This window comes from Rhineura floridana, chromosome 5, assembly GCF_030035675.1.
Source record: "Rhineura floridana isolate rRhiFlo1 chromosome 5, rRhiFlo1.hap2, whole genome shotgun sequence".
Lineage (NCBI taxonomy): Eukaryota > Metazoa > Chordata > Lepidosauria > Squamata > Rhineuridae > Rhineura > Rhineura floridana.
In genome coordinates this window covers 183,585,144-183,604,697 of record NC_084484.1, presented here as the reverse complement: position 1 = coordinate 183,604,697, position 19,554 = coordinate 183,585,144, and the positions used below count along the sequence as shown (strand labels likewise).

Below are 19,554 nucleotides of genomic sequence, written 5' to 3'. Positions count from 1 at the left end.
GCTAGGGCTTCATGTTCAGAGAGGTTGTCTGGACCAAATGGAGAAAAGCGAAGTGACAGCTCAACCCAATGTGTCTATGAAGTTTCACTGCTTTAACATTTCAGGGATATGTTTTGGTGACCTCATCTCTTTGTGCTTATACATTATGAATGTTTATAAAACAGTGGTGTTTATACAATTGCTTAGGCAAAAGGTCTAGGAAATAAGCTTTAGTTTATTTATTTATTTATTTGATTTATATCCCGCCCTTCAGGGCCAGCTCCAGGAATGCCGGGGCCCTTGGGCATCAGCTTGTCCTGGGCCCCCGGCGTGTGTGTGTGCGCGCGTGCGTGCACGCAACCCCCACACACACCCCACCTACCTGTCTGCTGTCTTTTACCATTGCCCTTAACGAAGATGGCGGCCGCAGTTTCCCTAAGGGGATGATGCCTCTGCCGCCATCTTTGTTGATGGCATGTGTGCGTGCTACGCGCGTGCATCTCTGCCATAAACTAAGATGGTGGCAGGAGCTTCAGTACCTTAGGGAAACCACAGCTGCCATCTTCGTTAAGGGCAATGGTAAAAGACAGCAGACAGGTAGGTGGGGGGCATGGGGGGGACACGGATTGCGGGAGGGGAGTGGAGGGGTGGCGGCTGAGGGCCCCCCTGTAGCTCCAGGGGCTGTCAGGCCAGTGCCCCACCTTGCTGCCCTTTAGAACCGGCCCTGCCACCCTTCCTCCCTGCTGTTAGTTAACAGCAGCAACTTTATTGCCAGAGCAGCTCATAGCTAATCAGCTAATACTAGGTCATGATAGCATTAGATCAGTAAGAGTCCCTGCCTTGCATGCGAAAGATCCCAGGTTCAATCCATGGCATCTCCAGTTAAAAGGATTAGATAGCAGGTGATGGGGAAGCTCCCTCTCTGCCTGAGACCCTGGAAAGTTGCTGCCAGTCAGAGTAAACAATACTGAACTAGATGGCCAAAAGTTTGAAATGTGTATTATTGTTGTTGTTGTAATTGCTCCTTATATGTGTCTCTGGGATATTCTCTTTGCTAAGAGCTTTGGCAGAAAAGAACCCTTCACTCCAATGCAGCGCAGAAGTTGGAGTGAATGCTTATGTGTCCATGCACGTTCCCTTCCTCCCTGAGGCAGAGAGGCGCGACACGCGAGCCGTGGCTCGGACTTTCTGCCCAGAATTTGAGCACCACACTGAGTTCCCGTGCAATCTCGTGGTCCAGAGGAGCAGCGGAGAAGCCTGTTGTCTAGGAGAGCTCTTGCAGCTTTCAGAGATCACCTTTTCCATCTTTCACAAGAACGTGGACTCGGGTATGTAAAATGAATATGGGCAGTCCATACTTTCGCCATGCCAGTGACAGGCGCTGTGTAATCCCATCACACTAAGCTAAATGGGCAGGGGGATGGACTGAGGGAACTCCCAATGAAGGCCACTTTAGGTTGTAAACCCACCCTATCTCCCATTTGTTCTTTTGCACAACTCCCAGTAAGTTCAATGGAATTTGTGCAGAAGACGTTTCCAGGATGTGCCCGTTTGACTAGCCCAGCAAGGGGGAGTGCTCTTGCACGCAGGTGCTGCTTGACGGCTTCCCATGGCCAGCTGGTCAGCCACTGTGAGCATAGAATGCTGGACTACATTGGCCTGATCCAGCAGGCTCTTCTTACGTTCTTTCGTCTTAGATGCTGCTTACTTCTTTCAATCCAACAAATTGCTATATTCTTATATATATATATCCGCCAACTTGCTGTATTTTTAAAGCACAAATGTAAATGTGGAAAAACAGCAATGTAGCGGTATGTTCACTAGCAACTTAAAAGCAGTCAGCAGCTGGCAGCCTTTGGGACCAGTCCAGCAGTTGTCATCCACTTGCAGCCAGAACACTTAGCCCATTCACTGAGGCCCTCGATTTCCATTACTTAGGAATCAATATGTACTTCATTTCCTGGATTTGTGTGTAGCCTTCCTAGACTGAATCTGAATCACTTGAGTGCTTTGCTTTGATGCTTCTGTAGGAAGTGGGGCAAGAGCAACTCCTGTTTTCTTCTTTTGTTTATGTTCCAGAAGGGAGATAGAGTCCTCCAGATGGATAGGCTTGACTACCTTTACCTGTGATGCTCTGACTGACTTCCTTCCGTCTGATACATCTTAGGGAAGCTTATCTGCCCCTCCTCCTTCCACCCTTTCCTCTCTTCTTCGACTATCCGAGAGAGAGAAGACACCTTTGTTTCTGCTCGCTCTCTCCTGAGCCATGAGGGCAACTTCCAAGCCTGGGCGTTGCATCTCCAACTTAGTTAGTTAGGAAAGGCATACCAAGTTCTAACTATCTATTTTGTATTTCTATAAATAAAGTAGCTTCTCTTATTTTACTCAGTCTCAAGTCTCACTGATCTCAATGCAGGGTAAAAGCCTGCCACTTAGGTAAATGCACACACTGGCACACACGCATTTCAGACCGTTGCCGTTCTCTGCTTAACATTTATGCAAATTTACACAACAGCAGCTTCTCGGTTTGTGTGTGTGAAATAAGTACCACGATGGTCCTTCCGCATTAGGCTTCCTTCACTAAGAACGAGCAAACCCTGGTAGATTAGCACACAGTGACAGAACAGAACATTAGCCTTCATAGAACAGACAACTGCAGATCATAGAGAATTGCCCCAAAGAATTGCCCTGTGGTTAACTGAGACAAACCTCGCCAGTTGCAAGGGATCAGGCTGATTGTATTTAACATAAAGAAGCAACTGTTTGGTCAGGAGAAAAAAGACAGAAAAGTTCAACCATGTGAAAGAAGTTGCAAAGAACAAGGCCTACTCCCAATTATAGTTGGGGCAATTCCCCCCCCCCACGTTTCCAACCTTATAAATCCATCCTAAGATAAGGCAATTCCCAATTGTGCAAGAATTGCTTTTCCTTTGCACCTTTTATACCTCAAAGAGCCAGTGTGGTGCAGTGGTTAAGGTGCTGGACTACGACCTGGGAGACCAGGGTTCAAATCCCCACACAGCCATGAAGCTCTCTGGGTGACCTTGGGCCAGTCACTGCCTCTCAGCCTCAGAGGGAGGCAATGGTAAATCCCCTCTGAATACCGCTTACCATGAAAACCCTATTTGTAGGGTCGCCATAAGTCGTAATCGACTTGAAGGCAGTACAATTTTTTTATACCCCAGACTATTTAGAATACATTCCAGTTGGATGAATCAAGATTCTTATTTACTATTTATGTGTTGTCCTTCATTTTGATTGTACAGCATCATATGGAACAAAACCTCAGACTTCAAGGGATTATCTGCTAGGAACTGTCAAGGTTCCAACCAGAGATCTGTTGATCAGAAGATCAGGTAAAGATACTGTATTACGCTCCCATTACCTTTGGTGGATTGTACACTTAATAGTTATGCTTTGCTCAGTAAATTAAAAGGCTTCTCCCCACCCACACCCACCCTTCTCCTACTGAAATGTAATAATGACTCTCCCTTTCTGTGAAAGGTATCAGAGGCTGGTTCCCGATAACTCTCCCAGAGGATCTGATGCCTTCTCATTGTGCAAATATCTTGCAAACCATAGTTGGCGGCCTGGAGCTTTCTCTTACATTTGCTCATCCTGGGGACCGAGAACGTGTTCTGGATGCTGCTACGCTCTTAGGCTGGAATTTGGAGGAAGCCAAAACTGAGAGTCTGCCGGGCAGTAGTGAGAGTGAATGCCAGCCAACTCCCAACCCAGCAGTGGTGACTGTTTCCATCCCTCGGCTGTGGCTACCACTGCATTGCGTGTTACTTGCAGGACAGACGCACTTGCACAAAAGCGTCCATTGCTACCTTCGATATAAACTGTACGACCAAGAAGCCACATGGACGTCACTTAGGAGGCCCAAATTATCTGAAGACCAAAAGCACGTGACCGTGAGCTTCAAGAAAAGCAAACAAATGGATCTCCTGTGGAGCCAAGCGTTACTGTGGTACTTCAAGGAGGAAAGACTGGAGCTGCAAGTGTGGCGGGCTTATGGGAACGAAAGCCACACAGAGAGGCCTCTGGATACGGATCGACTGATTGGGTCGGCCTATGTGGACCTTGCCGCGCTTGGAGAGAGCTCAAGGAAGAAAAGGACAGTTAGCGGTACGTTCACCAGCAGCTTAAAAAGCAGTCAGTAACTGGCAGCTTTGGGGCCCAATCCAGGAGCCACTTATCATTTTGAGCAGATTTGCTAGAAAAGAATATTTTAGACCAAATTACTGAGTGGCTGAAACGTGTTGGGCTTTTGTTATAATAAACATTTTTTCAAGCATGTTGGGTCCCCCCCTTTTTTTTTCCCTTTCATAAAACTTGACCCACCAGGCAGGTGAATTAGCTGCTGAGCTTTGCTCTGTTTAAGTGGTGAGAAGGCACTGCATGTAGTGGGTGTAATGGTGTTCCACAATTACCCAGTTCAAGCACAGCTGGAAACACCTGTAAGACATTTCCAGGAGACTGGAAGCAGCCCTGAGAATTCCAGTCTCAAAAAGCAAATGTGTCTTTAAAGTTGAATTTCTTCCTTGGCCATTTTCCTGTGTGGTTCTGACCATTGATTGATGGATTGATTGCATTTGTATACTGCCTCATACTGCCTCATAGCCGAAGCTCTGTGGGCGGTTTACAACAAAAGGTTTTGGGAATACTTTTTTATTTCAACAAGCCTTTGGAACTGAAAGCTGTTAAGGACAGGTCTTGAAGGGTGCCTGCATTGCACCTAATTGTTGCCTAATTGTATTATTTTAAACTGAGTTTGAATTATTTTAACTGTATATGTGAATGGTTTTAATACTGTAAATAGCTTAATTTGATTTTAATCTAGACTTTTGTATGTTTTTAATTATATGTGTGCTTTTATCTGGAAGCCTCTGTGAGTTCCAGTTTTGGAAAAAGGGCGGGGTAAAATAATGTTAATAAATAAAATATAAATAAATAAATACCTAACTACATTTTAAATAGTAATGAACAGAAGACTCAGTTGTTCTAGTGATTAAACAACAAGCTACAAAGTGGAGATTCCAGAGAGCTGTTGCCAGTTACGGCAGACTATAGCCATTTCGTTTTTGATGACTTGCCTGTCACTTGCAACCTGTACTCCAGGTTGAACAGCAACATTCCACATGGCATCCTAAACGCAACAAAATATTTATTGTATGATGCCAATGAATTGGGGAACATTAGGCTGTCAGTGGCTAAAGCATGCCTCTGAATGCCGGTTGCCAGGAAGTGCGGGTGAGGAGATTGCTTTTGCACTTAGGTACTCCTTGTGGGGTTCCCATTGGGGCAACTGGTTGGCCACTGTGAGAACAGGATGCTGGACCAGATGGAATGTTGGCCTGATCCAGCAGCCAGGGCTCTTCTCATGTTCTTGGTTTTGCAAACCATGCCGAAAGTGATATTTGCATCTTTGAGAGGAAGGAGAAGTTCTGTGTAAACTGATTTTTTCATTCCCGGTGGAAATATGAAAATCTCTGGGGTGGGAGGTAGAGTTTCCCATTGCTTTATTTTTTTTGTGGCAGTGAGGGAATTAATTAAAAAATTGTGGAAGGATCATAGCTCAGTGGCAGAGCTTGTGTTTTGCATGTTGTTGTTGCTATGTGTCTTCAAGTCGATTACGACTTATGGCGACCCTATGAATCAGCGACCTCCAAGAGCATCCGTCATGAACCACCCTGTTCAGATCTTGTACGTTCAGGTCTGTGGCTTCCTTTATGGAATCAATCCATCTCTTGTTTGGCCTTCCTCTTTTTCTACTCCCTTCTGTTTTTCCCAGCAATATTGTCTTTTCTAGTGAATCATGTCTTCTCATGATGTGTCCAAAGTATGATAACCTCAGTTTCATCATTTTAGCTTCTAGTGACAGTTCTGGTTTAATTTGTTCTAACACCCAATTATTTGTCTTTTTTGCAGTCCATGGTATCCGCAAAGCTCTTCTCCAACACCACATTTCAAATGAGTTGATTTTTCTCTTACCCGCTTTTTTCACTGTCCAACTTTCACATCCATACATAGAGATCAGGAATACCGTGGTCTGAATCAGAGCTTGGAAAAGTTACTTTTTTTGAACTACAACTCCCATCAGCCCAATCTAGTGCCCATGCTGGCTGGGGCTGATGGGAGTTGTAGTTCAAAAAAGTAACTTTTCCAAGCTCTGGTCTGAATGATCCGACTTGGTGTTCAGTGATACATCTTTGGTTTTGCATGTAGAAAGTCCCAAATTCAATCCCTGCCCTCTCCACTTAAAATAATCTGGTAGCAGGTGATAGAAAATACTTGTTTCTGCCAGAGCCCTTAGAGAGCTGCTCTAAACTGGGCCACATAGCTCGAACTGGTATAAAGCACCTTCCTGTGTAACAAAGCAATGAGAGGCATGTCCAGGTGGTGGAAACAAACAGCAAACTTTTGGCTCTTACAAAATTGTTCAGCTTTTTCTCAGAAGTGCTGTGTTAAGCTCTGCTTTGTGACGGAGCCTTGCTGCTGCTGTCGTTACAGGTGTCTTCTCCTTGTTCCGCCGCAATGCCTCAAACTTGTTGGGAGCCGCTGTGAGAGTTCACATTGTGGTAGCTTCCACCAGCCCCTCCAGATTTGAACCAACTGAAGACGGCGGCAGCAGCTGCAGTGATCGTGAGGAAAGCAGGAAGGGGCCCGAGCAAGACTCGAAACCTCACCTGGAACCTGATCCCTCAGTTGTGGAGATCCTCAGTGAGAAGCCATCTGAGGAGTCTCCCCCCGCAGTGGATCATGAACAAACGTTTGCTGTCAGTATCCTTGTGGAAAGAGCCATGCACTTAAGTTTAAAAGGTGAGTAAAACTCTGAACTCGCTGAAGTGTGGCGAGGTGCCTGCCTAGACTGAAATCCTACACGATGGACATAAGGTTGTGTTCTGTTGTCCTTTGTTCATTTAGATTTATATTCAACCTTAAAAACATTGGGTGGTATTCAGCTAAACAGTTCCGCTAGTGCAAGGACTTTTAGCTGCACAGTGGAACTTCCCTGCCTGCAAAGCTTAGTGTTTTATAATGATGCCAATCATGAAGTACAAATACGCCATCTGTGTCTGTGTTGGAATTGTTTTTAAGATATTTTTAAAGATTTTTTTGAAGCTGTTTTGTTTTTTAAAAGTTTTAAAGATGTTTTTAATACGTTACTGCTTGTTTGCTGCCCTGGGCTCCTTCTGGGAGGAAGGGTGGGATATAAATTTAATAAAGAAAAATAAATAAATAAAATACAACACGTGAGAAGGATCTTGGAATTGTCATTCATCACAAGCTGAATATGAGCCAATAGTGCGATGTGGCTGCAAAAAAGGCAAATACTGTATTAGGCTGCATTAACAGAAGTATAGTGTCCAAATCGCGTGAAGTACTAGTTCCCCTCTATTCAGCACTGGTTAGGCCTCATCTTCAATATTGTGTCCAGTTCTGGTCTCTGCACTTCAAGAAGGATGCAGACAAACTGGAACAGGTTCAGAGGAGGGCAACAAGGATGATCGGGACTGGAAACAAAGCCCTATGAGGAGAGACTGAAAGAATTGGGCATATTTAGCCTGGAGAAGAGAAGACTGAGCGGAGATACGATAGCATTCTTCAAGTACAGTAGGGCCCTGCTTACCAGCGCTTCGCTTACCAGCATTCCGCTAATGTGGCAGCTTTGATTCCCCGTTTTTAAAGCTGATTTTGCCATTTTTGCAGCATTTTCGCTCGACACACCCCATTATACTCGATGGGGTTCCGCTTTATGGCGATTTCCGCTTTATGGCGGGGGTCCAGAATGGAACCTTACGAGGAAAGGTTGCAGCATTTGGGGCTTTTTAGTTTAGAGAAAAGGCGGGTCAGAGGAGACATGATAGAAGTGTATAAAATTATGCATGGCATTGAGAAAGTGGATAGAGAAAAGTTCTTCTCCTTCTCTCATAATACTAGAATTCATGGACATTCAAAGAAGCTGAATGTTGGAAGATTCAGGACAGACAAAAGGAAGTACTTCTTTACTTAGCGCATAGTTAAACTATGGAATTTGCTCCCACAAGATGCAGTAATGGCCACCAGCTTGGATGGCTTTAAAAGAAGATTAGACAAATTCATGGAGGACAGGGCTATCAATGGCTACTAGCTGTGATGGCCGTGTTCTGCCACCCTAGTCAGAGGCAGCATGCTTCTGAAAACCAGTTGCCGGAAGCCTCAGGAGGGGAGAGTGTTCTTGCACTCGGGTCCTGCTTGCGGGCTTCCCCCAGGCACCTGGTTGGCCACTGTGAGAACAGGATGCTGGACTAGATGGGCCACTGGCCTGATCCAGCAGGCTCTTCTTATGTTCTTAACCTGCCATATAAGCGGGGCCCGCCTGTACATGAAAGGTTGCCACACAGAGGAGGGCCGGGATCTCTTTTCGATTGTCCCAGAGTGCAGGACACGGAATAATGGGCTCAAGTTGCAGAAAGCCAGATTTCGACTGAACATCAGGAAAAACTTCCTAACCGTTAGAGCCATACGACAGTGGAACCAATGACCTAGAGAGGTAGTGGGCTGTCTGACACTGGAGACATTCAAGAGGCAGCTGGACAGCCATCTGTCGGGAATGCTTTGATTTAAATGTCTGCCTGAGATAAGCTATTCTTCATCCATTATCTGTAGCTGGGAGGAGGAGATCAAGAAGCCTCTCCCTCTCCTTTCAGCTGAATTGTCCTTAAAAAGGATAAGCTAATAAACAGGGGCAGGGGAGCCAGCTAAAAAAGTTGTGATTTCAGGCAGGCGTGAGAAATGCTCATATGAGGCACACACACACACCGACTTTCCACTATTTTGAGCAGTGTGCTTGCTTACATTCGCTATGTCATGCAAGCTTCATGCATTGTCCATCTTGCAGAAGGAACCAAGGTCTTATTTCTTACCCCATACCTTCTCTATAAGGGGGGTGGGACTGGCTAGAGCTGTAATTTATTTATTTATTATTTTATTTATATCGCACCCTTCCAGCAGGAGCCCAGGGTGGCAAACAAAAGCACTAAAAACACTTTAAAACATCATAAAAACAGCCTTTAAAACAAAACAACTTTAAAAACATTTTTTTAAAAAGCTTTGAACACATCTGTAAAAAATTGTTAAACATTGTTTTTTTAAAAAAGGTTAAAAACGTATTAAAAAGCAATTCCAACACAGACGCAGACTGGGATAAGGTCTCTACTTGAAAGGCTTGTTGAAAGAGGAAGGTCTTCAGTAGGCTCCAAAAAGATAGCAGAGATGGCGCCGTCTAATATTTAAGGGGAGGGAATTGCAAAGGGTTGGTGCCACTACGCTAAAGGTCTGCTTCCCACGTTGTGCATGTTGTGATAAGATGGTATCTGCAGGAGGCCCTCACCTGCAGAGCACAGTGATCAACAGGGTATATAAGGGATAAGACAATCTTTCAGATATCCTGGTCCGAAGCTGTATAGGGCTTTGTACACAAAAACTAGAACCTTGAATTCCCAAACCATGTTCCCAATTCCCAAACCATGTCCCAAGGCATGCCACTCTGCCACAAGAGAACCATTTCTGTGTGTGCAGTGATTAAATTTAAATAAAATTTCCCTATGAGTCTAAAGCATGAGTTACTGTTTTCGCTTAGCCTCCACACGGTCAGCTGCTGCTAGGAGTGGGTTCATCCTGCCAGCATCATCAGCTATGCCCCCTAACAAGATCGGCCTCAAAAGACCTCTCTATACCACCAGTCAAAACAGCTAGACTGGTGAGGACCAGAGAGAGGGCTTTTTCAATTGTGGCCCCCACCCTATGGAACTCCCTTCCAAATGATCTCCGCCAGGCCCCCTCTACAACGAGTTTCCGCCGGGCCGTGAAGACCTGGCTCTTCAGGCAGGCCTTTGGGGTGAGGTAGATTTTAACATCATTGCTTTTAGATTTTAATGTTACTGTATTGATGTGTCATTTTGTGCTATTTTGCTTATTTTGTACGTCGCCCAGAGTGACTGGTTAGCCAGCTAGATAGGCAACTAAGAAATCCAATAAATAAATAAATAAATTCACTGCATTTTGATTGGGTCTTTCAGTCCCTTCTGCAGATGCAGCGGAATCATAGGACCACAGAGATGGGTGCCCGTTATATCTCCTCGCAAGTCATTTTGGACTGGAGGCACACACCCATAAATGGGGGGTGGATTTATGGGAGGGGGAGGATTGCAGTTCTGGTCATGTCTGTATTTCTCTGTTATTTGAAAATTTAATAAAAACTTTTAAAAAAATTACTCCTGCAGAAAATTAGAAGGTATGCTCCATCGGAGTGTAGGTGATTTTTACGTATGCATAAAGGTTTTTTTCCCCTGGCGCAAGCCCCCCGTTTTAATTCTGGAAACTATTGTGCCTCAGGTACCAGAGGTTAGGGGAGATAGAGCTAGGCTGCATATGCCCTTGTATTTGACCAGGTCTGTATTAACCCTCCAGCCAGGAACAGCCTGACGCAGGCGATTCTGTGGCAACACTCTTCCACATTCCATTCAGTGGCAGCATAGCAGTCATGTATGTGGACCTTGCAGCAGATTTATAGCTTAGCTACAGTGTCATGCAGGGAGTATGCATCTGATGCATAGCGGCACGTGGCCAGTGCAAGGCTGCATGCTGACACTCGTGCAGTTGAGCCTTTAGGCACAGTTTAGAGTCTTGTGTGTCCACATCTACTGGCTGTGGTTGAACAGCCTGATGTCTCCTATCGGTGCCCAGATATGTATTTGTATGTATGGTGATTCTTGTGGCTTTTCTATTAAAGCCCAGAGATGTCCTGACGGCGAGATACATCTTCTCTCTGCAAGCTCTGTTGAAATGAGTGGGAGCTGTACATGAGCACATCCATATCCTTCCATGGCTCCTGTTCACCTCAACGTGGCTTGCATAAGAAATGTTCCCAGTGTGTGCATTTTTTAAATGTAAAGATGTAGTCTAATCCCAGTAATATTCTTCATATTGTAAGAAATCTCCATTGTGGGAAAACTGCTGTGTGAAATAAAGATTGGTTCTTCCTATCCCCTTTTTCCTTTGGTTTGTGTCTTAGATAACAAGATTATGAGCAGGGACTCATGGTTTGTTCGTGCTTTTCATCGATCTTGTATGCAAGCTGCTCTGGAAAGGATTCTTCTTCTCTTGCAGAGCAGGGGGTGGGGAATGCTTTAAATAAATAAATATACAAATCCATTAAGCTTGCAGTTGTGTTTAATTTTATTTTTAAATAATTACATGTCCCTTGCAGTGATTTATTAGATTTTATTGTGTATATTTATATTTCTCTGTTGTACACCGCCCAGAGAGCTATGCTAGTCGGGCGGTATGGAAACTCAACAAATAAATAAAATAAATAAACATATCAATAATATAAATTGGAACAAAGAATTACATAACATAAGAAATTTAACAAATGCCACAATACTAGAGAGAAAAAGAAAGTAAGTGTTGGTGGGGAAATGGATATATTGATTGCTGTCTTAATGTAAATAAGTTAGAAGGTGATATTTCTTCATCGAAGTGTTTGGACACACCCTGGGCAGGGGTTAACTCACCTGCACATCCATCTTTGTTTGGAAACTGTTGCCACGTTCTTGAGTGGGCTGGGTGCTCTCAACCTTGGAGCAGTTTCTCTTTGACTTAAGGCACTTTGATTCTTTTTAATTGCTTGTGATGTTATATGTCGGGACCTTTATGATAGAGCACATTATAAATTGCAACAGGTAATGAACTCCACTTTCAATAGGCTACGATTTATCATAAAGCGCTTAGTAAGTCACTGCCTCTCAGCCTGAGAGGGAGGCAATGGGAAACCCCCTCTGAATACCGCTTACCATGAAAACCCTCTTCATAGGGTCACCATAAGTCGGAATCAACTTGAAGGCAGTTCATTTCATTCATATATCTATGAAAAAAAAGTCATGAGACTCATGAGAGCCAGTGTGGTGTAGTGGTTAAGGCATTGGACTACGACCTGGGCAACCAGGGTTCGAATCCCCCCACAGCCACAAAGCTCTGGGTGATCTTGGGACAGTCACTGCCTCTCAGCCTCAGAGGGAGGCAATGGTAAACCCCCTCTGAATGCCGCTTACCATGAAAACCCTATTCGTAGGGTTGCCATAAGTCGGGATCGACTGGAAGGCAGTCCATTTCTATTTTCAAGGTAGTGCAAAAATCAAAAGAGATTTCAATGCAGGAATTTGGGAGGAAGGTATGTGTGCCAGAAGGGAATAACTCTCTGGAAGAACTGCCATCAAAATGCTCTTACTCCTGACCTTGATTTGGGCAGCTTTGTGTCCTGCATCTCCTCCTTCCCAGGGAAACTTAATGGGATTCTTGTTCCACATTGTTTCTGTATCTGAACCAGCATTGAGGCACTACCCAGAGGGGTGACCTTGTTCTGCGGATGCACAGCAGTGACTCTGTGTTGAATAGCGCCAAACTAGGTCAAGCCAATCAACTGATTAGCTCATCTCTTTTCTCACAGACTTCTTCCCATGTTTTTGAGATAAACAGTCCAAGTGGGGGGTAAGCTGTAGCCCTGCCATGGCTTTGAAAAAGATTATAATAACAAGGGTGTTGTTTTTTTTTGGGGGGGGAGCCTTTTCAGATTTTTCTGCTCTCCTGCACCAAAGAACTCTTGGTCTCTCTCTGGCTGTTCTTCCAAATTCTTCCTAAAAGCCTGTCTTGTTTATTATTTTGCAAGGCTTTCTAAATATTTAACATTTACTATCTTTTAAAAAAGTATTCTGCTTAATCTTTGAGAAACCAAACAGTAGCTAAGACAAACTCAATCAGGTGAAGCGGATGTGGGTGGATGTCGTAGGCCCATTATCTTGGGGAAACTTGTCTCAGACTGAACACCAGGGCGCCACAGTTATTTGATTCCTCTCCAAAGTAGCCTAGATTATGTGGCCGGAATCTGATGTGCATTTATTTGCTTAATTTTTGCATAATTGCTCTTTCAAGAGCCAGGCCTTTTGTGGGGGCATGTGTTGAGAGGATGGAAGAAATGAAACACAAAGGGGTTGCAGTTAGCAGATGCCAGAAAAGAGTAGCTATTGTGCAGAGAGCGGCACAGAGTTGTCAAGAATGAGTGCTTCCCAGGGGAAAGTGTCCTGCTGTTTCCAAAGACACTACCATTTATGGCCTTCATCATCCAGCCAATAGTGTGTGAGAGCCTGTGGAGCAGGTGCACCCAAAGACAAAAAAGGTGGCTCAGCTGGCAATGGTGACTTTTGTCCTAGTGAGGCAGGCACCACACCAGAGAGGAGGAAGCGGCTCCACAGTGTGGTCAGGGGCAGCATGTATTTTGTGGTCACACTGCAAAGGCAGGCGTCAGTACTGGAAGCAGAATTCAGCATCTTAAGAATGGAGGATTTCATTTTTAGAAAACAAAACTCCACGTTGCTAGTCCTTGAGTAACTGAAGATAGGATGGGCATGCCTAGTGAAATCTTGATAGACCAAGGGAGAGGGCAGAGCAGGATTTCCCATGGTTGCAGGGTCAGGTAAGCATCTGCGGCTTGCATAGTTCTTGGGCCTTCTCTCTGATTAACCAGAAGCAGAATAAACTATGTGCAAATTTCCTCATTTTTTATAGTGTATACACTATAATTACAAATTTTGTAATTTACAAAATTACAATTTTGTAATTTGGCCAAATTCTGTTTCTCTTGAGGGAATTGTGATTTTCCTTTACACACACACTGTGAACAGAGTATCCCCCATCTTTGATGTCTGAGACATTATAGAGCAGCCTTCTTCAACTTGGTGCCCTCCAGATGTTTTGGACTACAACTCCGATCAGCCCCAGCCAACATCTGGAGGACACCATGTTGGGGAATGTGGGACTAGAGAGTCTCATTAGAGATGATAGTCACCTGTTCATAGTATGATTGTTTTTAGTGTTCCTGCCCACCGTTGCCTAGGCCAGCCAGGTTGGTTCCCAGTAGCTGAAACATCTTTTTATCCCCCATGGATGGATATCACTCTGGGCCAACCCAAAGGTGGGCAGGTACAGTAATTCTAGATCTGAAAAGCGGTGGAAACTCCCCTTTAAGACAGGACTGTTCATGTCATGCCTTCCGAACTTGGGGTTCTTTTGTGTCTTCCTATAAAGCAAATCAGTACCAGGAAGGGTTTAGCCCCTGTATCGGAGAACTTTCTGACTTAGTGGCTGTGGGCAAGCCAGGGCATTGCCATGTCCTCCACTGTGTATGTCTGAGATAGAGGATCAGGCAGTAATCAAGCTTTGCAATTGCACTTTCATAATGCCTTTTCCCCTTGTTGCGAGATGGCAGGCCTTATAAAGGACCACACCCATGGCATAGAACGTGCTTCGGTCAAGACAGGTGTGCCCCCCCCCTTTTTCCAGGATCGCTTATTGTTGAAACAGGCCTGTGTGTGGCTGTGTGAACAAGGGTTTTTTGATATCCTCGCCCTCTTTGTTCTCATTTGCATTGTTGGTTGCAAGGCTGTGCAAATGGCCAGCTCACAGGAAGCCAGGATCACGGATTCATTCCCACACAGCCTTACTAAAAATCATCATGGGACAGAGCCACATGGAAGTGCTCGTTCTTTTATAGGTCTTCTGGGAAAAGCTTGCATTCCTTGGTATCTCTCAAAGGTTTCCTCCAGTTTCCTAATTGTAAACTAAATCAGTATCTACTTAACTTGTGTTTCAGGGAGTCCTCTCACCGAACGTGGAGTAACGGCACCCAGTAGCTACGTGTCCTTTGTTGCTGCCGATGCTGATAACCTCATTACCACAGAAATAGTTGGAAATACGGACTCACCTGTTTGGGACTTTCAGCAGCAGACTAGGTATGTAATGTGACCCCATATGGATGGGCCTCCCAGAGCTGCCATATCTGCTGTCTAAACAGGGCCGGCCCCAGGCCCGGCACTCCCCTTCTGCAATTTGCGGCAGGATTGGTACCGCGGATCACAGGGCGGGAGATCCCAAGCAACCCGCCAGTCCCTCGCTCTACTAACCTTTCTCTGTGCTGTTTTTTCAGCTGCGCGCACTGCACGTGCAGGTTTGCCATCAATCAAGATGGCGGCCGAGGTTTCCCTAAGGGGCTGGAGCCTCTGCCGCCATCTTCGTTGATGGCATGCACGCGTGCTATATGCGTGCATTGCTACCATCAACCAAGATGCTGGCAGAGGCTCCAGCCCCTTAGGGAAACCTCGGCCGCCATCTTGATTGATGGCAAACCTGCACGTGCAATGCGTGCAGCCGCAAAAAACAGAGAGAAAGGTAGGTGAAGCAGGGGAATGGCAGGCGGCTCTGAAGCTCCTGCTGCGGATTGTGGAAGGGGAGCACAGGGGCCCTCGGCCAGTGTGCCCTACCTGGCCGCCCTTTAGAACCAGCCCTGTGTCCAAACAGTCAGTCAGAATAGCTGGCTTGCTATGATAGAACCTGTCAGTGGCTACAAGCCATGATGGCTGTCCTCTGTCCCCATGGTCAGAGGCAGGTTGTTTCTGAATGCCAGTTGCTGGAAACCACAGGAGGGGAGAGCACTCTTCCACAAGCATCTGGATGGCCACTGTGAGAACAGGATGCTGGTCTAGATGAGCCATTGGCCGAATTCATCAAACTCTTCTTGTGTCCTGATGAACTACCTTTCCCACACTTCCTGCTTCCGCTGCCGTTTTCACTACCACCACCCACTGCCAAGGCTATAGATTCCTAGTGACTTGTGGGGAGGAGGTGGATTGCAAGGGGAAAGCAGAGGACTTTTAATGGTTAAGCTTAAAGGTAAAGGTGTCCCCGCACTTGTAGTGCGAGTCATTTCCGACTCTTAGGGTGATGTCTTGCGACGTTTACTAGGCAGACTGTATATATGGGGTGGGATTGCCAGTTCCGTCCCCGGCCTTTCTTTACCCCCCAGCGTATGCCGGGTACTCATTTTACCAACCACGGATGGATGGAAGGCTGAGTGGACCTCGACCCCTTTTACCGGAGATTCGACTTCCTCCTTCTGTTGGAATCGAACTCCAGCCGTGAGCAGAGCTTCGGCTGCGTTACCGCCGCTTACCACTCTGCGCCACGGAGGGTCTTTGGTTAAGCTTACCTACTGCTTAATAAGCTTAGATTTGGCAGCATGGAGTGCTTGTGGGCTATATAGGTGTCCCTCCTACCTTCCACCAAGATCCATTTTTATCCACAGAAATTTAAAAAATCCATTCTTGGTCATTTGCTTCAGATTCTATGCCAAAAGATTCTTTGAAATGACAGCTGACTTGGGCGTGGGGGAATGGATAGTGAGTTATCCTTGTTCAGAAACACCCTACAAATCTGTTTTTTTTTTTCCAGAGCTCTTGTTTTTGAGGGATTGTTGAACATATACGGTGATAAATAGGCTGTGCTGTGGGTTTCAAAATAGAATATAAATAGAATGTAAAAACAGCCCTTAAACAGAAACATTTGGGGCCATGTTTTTGCCCTCAAGACCATGAGAGTGGCTGTTTGGGCTGCTGGGCCACTGCTGCTTTCAGAAGCGTGGAGACAAATACTCAGATAGTTACAAGATGAGCTGTTGTGTCTTGAGACATTGCAGAAATTCAACAAACAATAGCCTGTCGATTGTTCTGAGAACAAAGATGTTTGCCATTGCATTGTCTCCCCAGTTGGCACCACCCTACACCCATCAAGGTTACCTGTATAGTTATCCATTCCTGAATATCCCTGCCATGATCTGCAGGGAGATGGCGAGAGTCCATGCAAAGTCATAGTGCCCAGCTGTTGTCCAGAGAAACATCTCCAACTCTCTTAGGGAAATGGAGTAAAATTAAACCCTCTGCTCCATCGCTCCCTCTAATGGCAAGCTCAGGTGGTTACATTTTCTTCTTCTTTAGGGGAAGGGCTATAGCTTAGTGGCTGAGCGTCCCCCTTGCATGCGGAAGGTCCCAGGGTTCAATCCCAATGGCATCTCCTGGTAGGACTGGAAGACAACCCTGCCTGAAACCCTGGAGAGCTGCTGCCAGTCAGTGTAGACAATACTGAGCTAGATGGACCATGGGTCTGACTCAGAATAAGACAGCTTCCTATGTTCCTATGGTGCATGCCAACGGAAATAGACCTACAACATGGCCACTGATAAATCTGGGGGACAGGGGGAATTAATATCCTGAGGAAGGAATGGCTGCCTGGAAACCTGAACAGGAGCACTCATATTAGAAGGCGAAGGTGCACTGCAGCATTTTGTTGCAGGTCCCAATTATTTAGTGGTAGTACTAGAATCATAGAATAGTAGAGTTGGAAGGGGCCTATAAGGCCATCAAGTCCAACCCCCTGCTCAATGCAGGAAAGTAGGTGGTGGTGGTGGTGGTGGTGGTGGTAGTAGTAGTGGTAGTTATACAGCACCATCCAAGTGAATGGCACTTTTCAGAGTAACAGCATAAAAGCTGCTGCTTGCAATCTAAAACTTGCCACAGGTGAGGCACTATAGAGAGGAGAGTAAGAGTAAGCTAGGTTTAGTTTCAGTAAAGGGTGAGGACTTACAGGGTTGTGAGCAAATGCAAGAACTGACAGATGGTACACCGCAGTTTTCAGGCACCTAACTTTGTTATCACTACCCATACCAAGATAAAAAGTGTGAAGCATTCACTGGAATGTCTTGACAACATGACAACAGCAATAAGGAAAATACCAGGTTGTCATAATACTTCACAGAAGAATTTATTTTCCCCTGATGAAGGCTTGACTACACAGGCTGAAACGCGTTGGGCTTTGATATATTTTATACAGAAATTCACCTTTTTTTATATACAAGAATTTATTAGATGCCTTTGTGCACAGAATAAAGCCATATCTTTCTAGCATTCTGGTTTTTGACCTCCTTTTTATATATCACTACCCATACACCAAGAGAGCTTTCCATGTGACATATAACTGCAATTTCAGTAATGTTTTGTCTGACCGTTACTAAGGCGTATTTCTGGTTTCCTTCTTGTCTTCCTGGCAGACTCTCCAAAGAGCTTCTGTTGGATCCGCAGCAAACACTCGTCTTCAAAGTGTGGCATAAAGCAGGTATTGTCCTCTAAATGTAGCTACCACATAACCAACAACCCCCAAACTCTGTACCAAGAGAAAATGCTAATAAATCACAATACTTAACTGAGGACTATTAAGCCCTTGCATCCAACTATGTGGATTGATGAGCTCTTGGACACTAACCAGTTTTAAAGGGTTTGGGCCTTCTGTTCTCATGTGTGTGTTCTGAGGCGAAAGGTAGGCTCAGAATAGTGCTTGATACACCCAGGAGGCACACCTCTTTGACACTCTGCCTTGTGCCCTGAAACAAATTAGTATCGGGCCTTTCAGGAAAGGTGTAATATGATCCTGGAAGCCAGCCCACCACCCGTAGCATCCTCACTGCAGCATTGTGGACTAGTTTTAACAAGTCTACAACAGAGACAGTGGCTAAGTTCCTCTTCTCTGCCCAAAGGAGTCGCAAGAGGATTCGTCTTTCTTAACTGTTATTTCTTTCATGTTGTACTTTTATATTCCTGTATCTTAACTATTCTGATGTTTTATTGACTATTTTATTTGAATGGGTCTGTGACCGTATATTAATAAACATAATAAACAAACAGACTAGTTGTAGCTTCCAAAGACTCTTCAAAGGTAGATGTAATTAAGCCATGGGTCACAATGGTCAGGCCTGCCCTCATCAGGACCAGACTCTGTTAGTGCACCAGCCTAAGCTGGGTAAAGGGGCTCCTAGCCACAGCTGCCACCTGAGATTTATATGCAGGGACTTTCCTTTTTTTTGTCATTCCACATCCAAGTTTGGATTAATTAAAACAAAATCCAAGCAACTTTCTAGTCCTTATGACAGTGATGCCAAAGGCCCCTTTAGTGTTCATGAGCCAGGATCTTCTCATTCCCTGTATGACTGCTCCATCCTTCTCTTGTGGCCTGATAGGCGCAGCCCTTGCTCAGCAATGCATCTCCCTGCTGCTGCAAGTCCTTATTTTCCCAACAATTTCAGATTCCGCCATAGCTCAAATAGTGGGCTCTGGCAAATGCATGAAAACTCCTAGAGAAGAACGTGAGCTTCCTCAGGGCTTCAAAATGTAAACATCAGCTTGCAGGAGAGAGTCCAAACCATGGTGACTTGTGTGTTTTGCTAGGGGGAGTAGCTGTTTTTTGGTGCCATCATCCATGCAAGGAAGGAAAACAGAAAGATTGTTTCAAAGGAAAGCTGCAGTCAATCTCCTTTCAGTGTCCTTGAACATTATTACGCAAAGAGAAGGAGAGCAGGCTGGCTGACAGTGGGCAGCATTAGAAAAGTGTACTGTATACAAACAGCCCTAATTTGAGGGCTGCATTCAGACAGCCCTGGAGTCATCTTGTTTCAATCTCACATGGGGGCACTCAGGTGATCCTTTTGAAAAGTGTTATCCATGAATAGAGACTGTTGTTGGAAATAGCTGTCCAAGAGCAAAAAGGGAGATTGGTAGGGGGACGACAGTACATACAATCTACCCATGAAGGCCAAACAGAAGACAAAGGATGAGCCATGTAGCTTAAAGCAGACAAGTGGTTCTGAGAGAT

At 45.2% G+C, this 19,554-nt stretch overlaps 1 protein-coding gene across 1 annotated transcript in view; it reads left to right on the top strand.

Moving 5' to 3' along the window:
• Nucleotides 1-19,554, top strand: part of C2CD3 (C2 domain containing 3 centriole elongation regulator) — an 81,686-nt gene that overhangs the window by 36,801 nt on the left and 25,331 nt on the right. Inside the window, exons 21-26 of the mRNA XM_061629107.1 lie at nucleotides 1,039-1,307; nucleotides 3,246-3,335; nucleotides 3,484-4,110; nucleotides 6,496-6,804; nucleotides 14,675-14,813; nucleotides 17,960-18,024. Coding sequence (XP_061485091.1) covers nucleotides 1,039-1,307; nucleotides 3,246-3,335; nucleotides 3,484-4,110; nucleotides 6,496-6,804; nucleotides 14,675-14,813; nucleotides 17,960-18,024 — 1,499 coding nt within the window. The remainder of the gene's footprint in view (nucleotides 1-1,038; nucleotides 1,308-3,245; nucleotides 3,336-3,483; nucleotides 4,111-6,495; nucleotides 6,805-14,674; nucleotides 14,814-17,959; nucleotides 18,025-19,554) is intronic.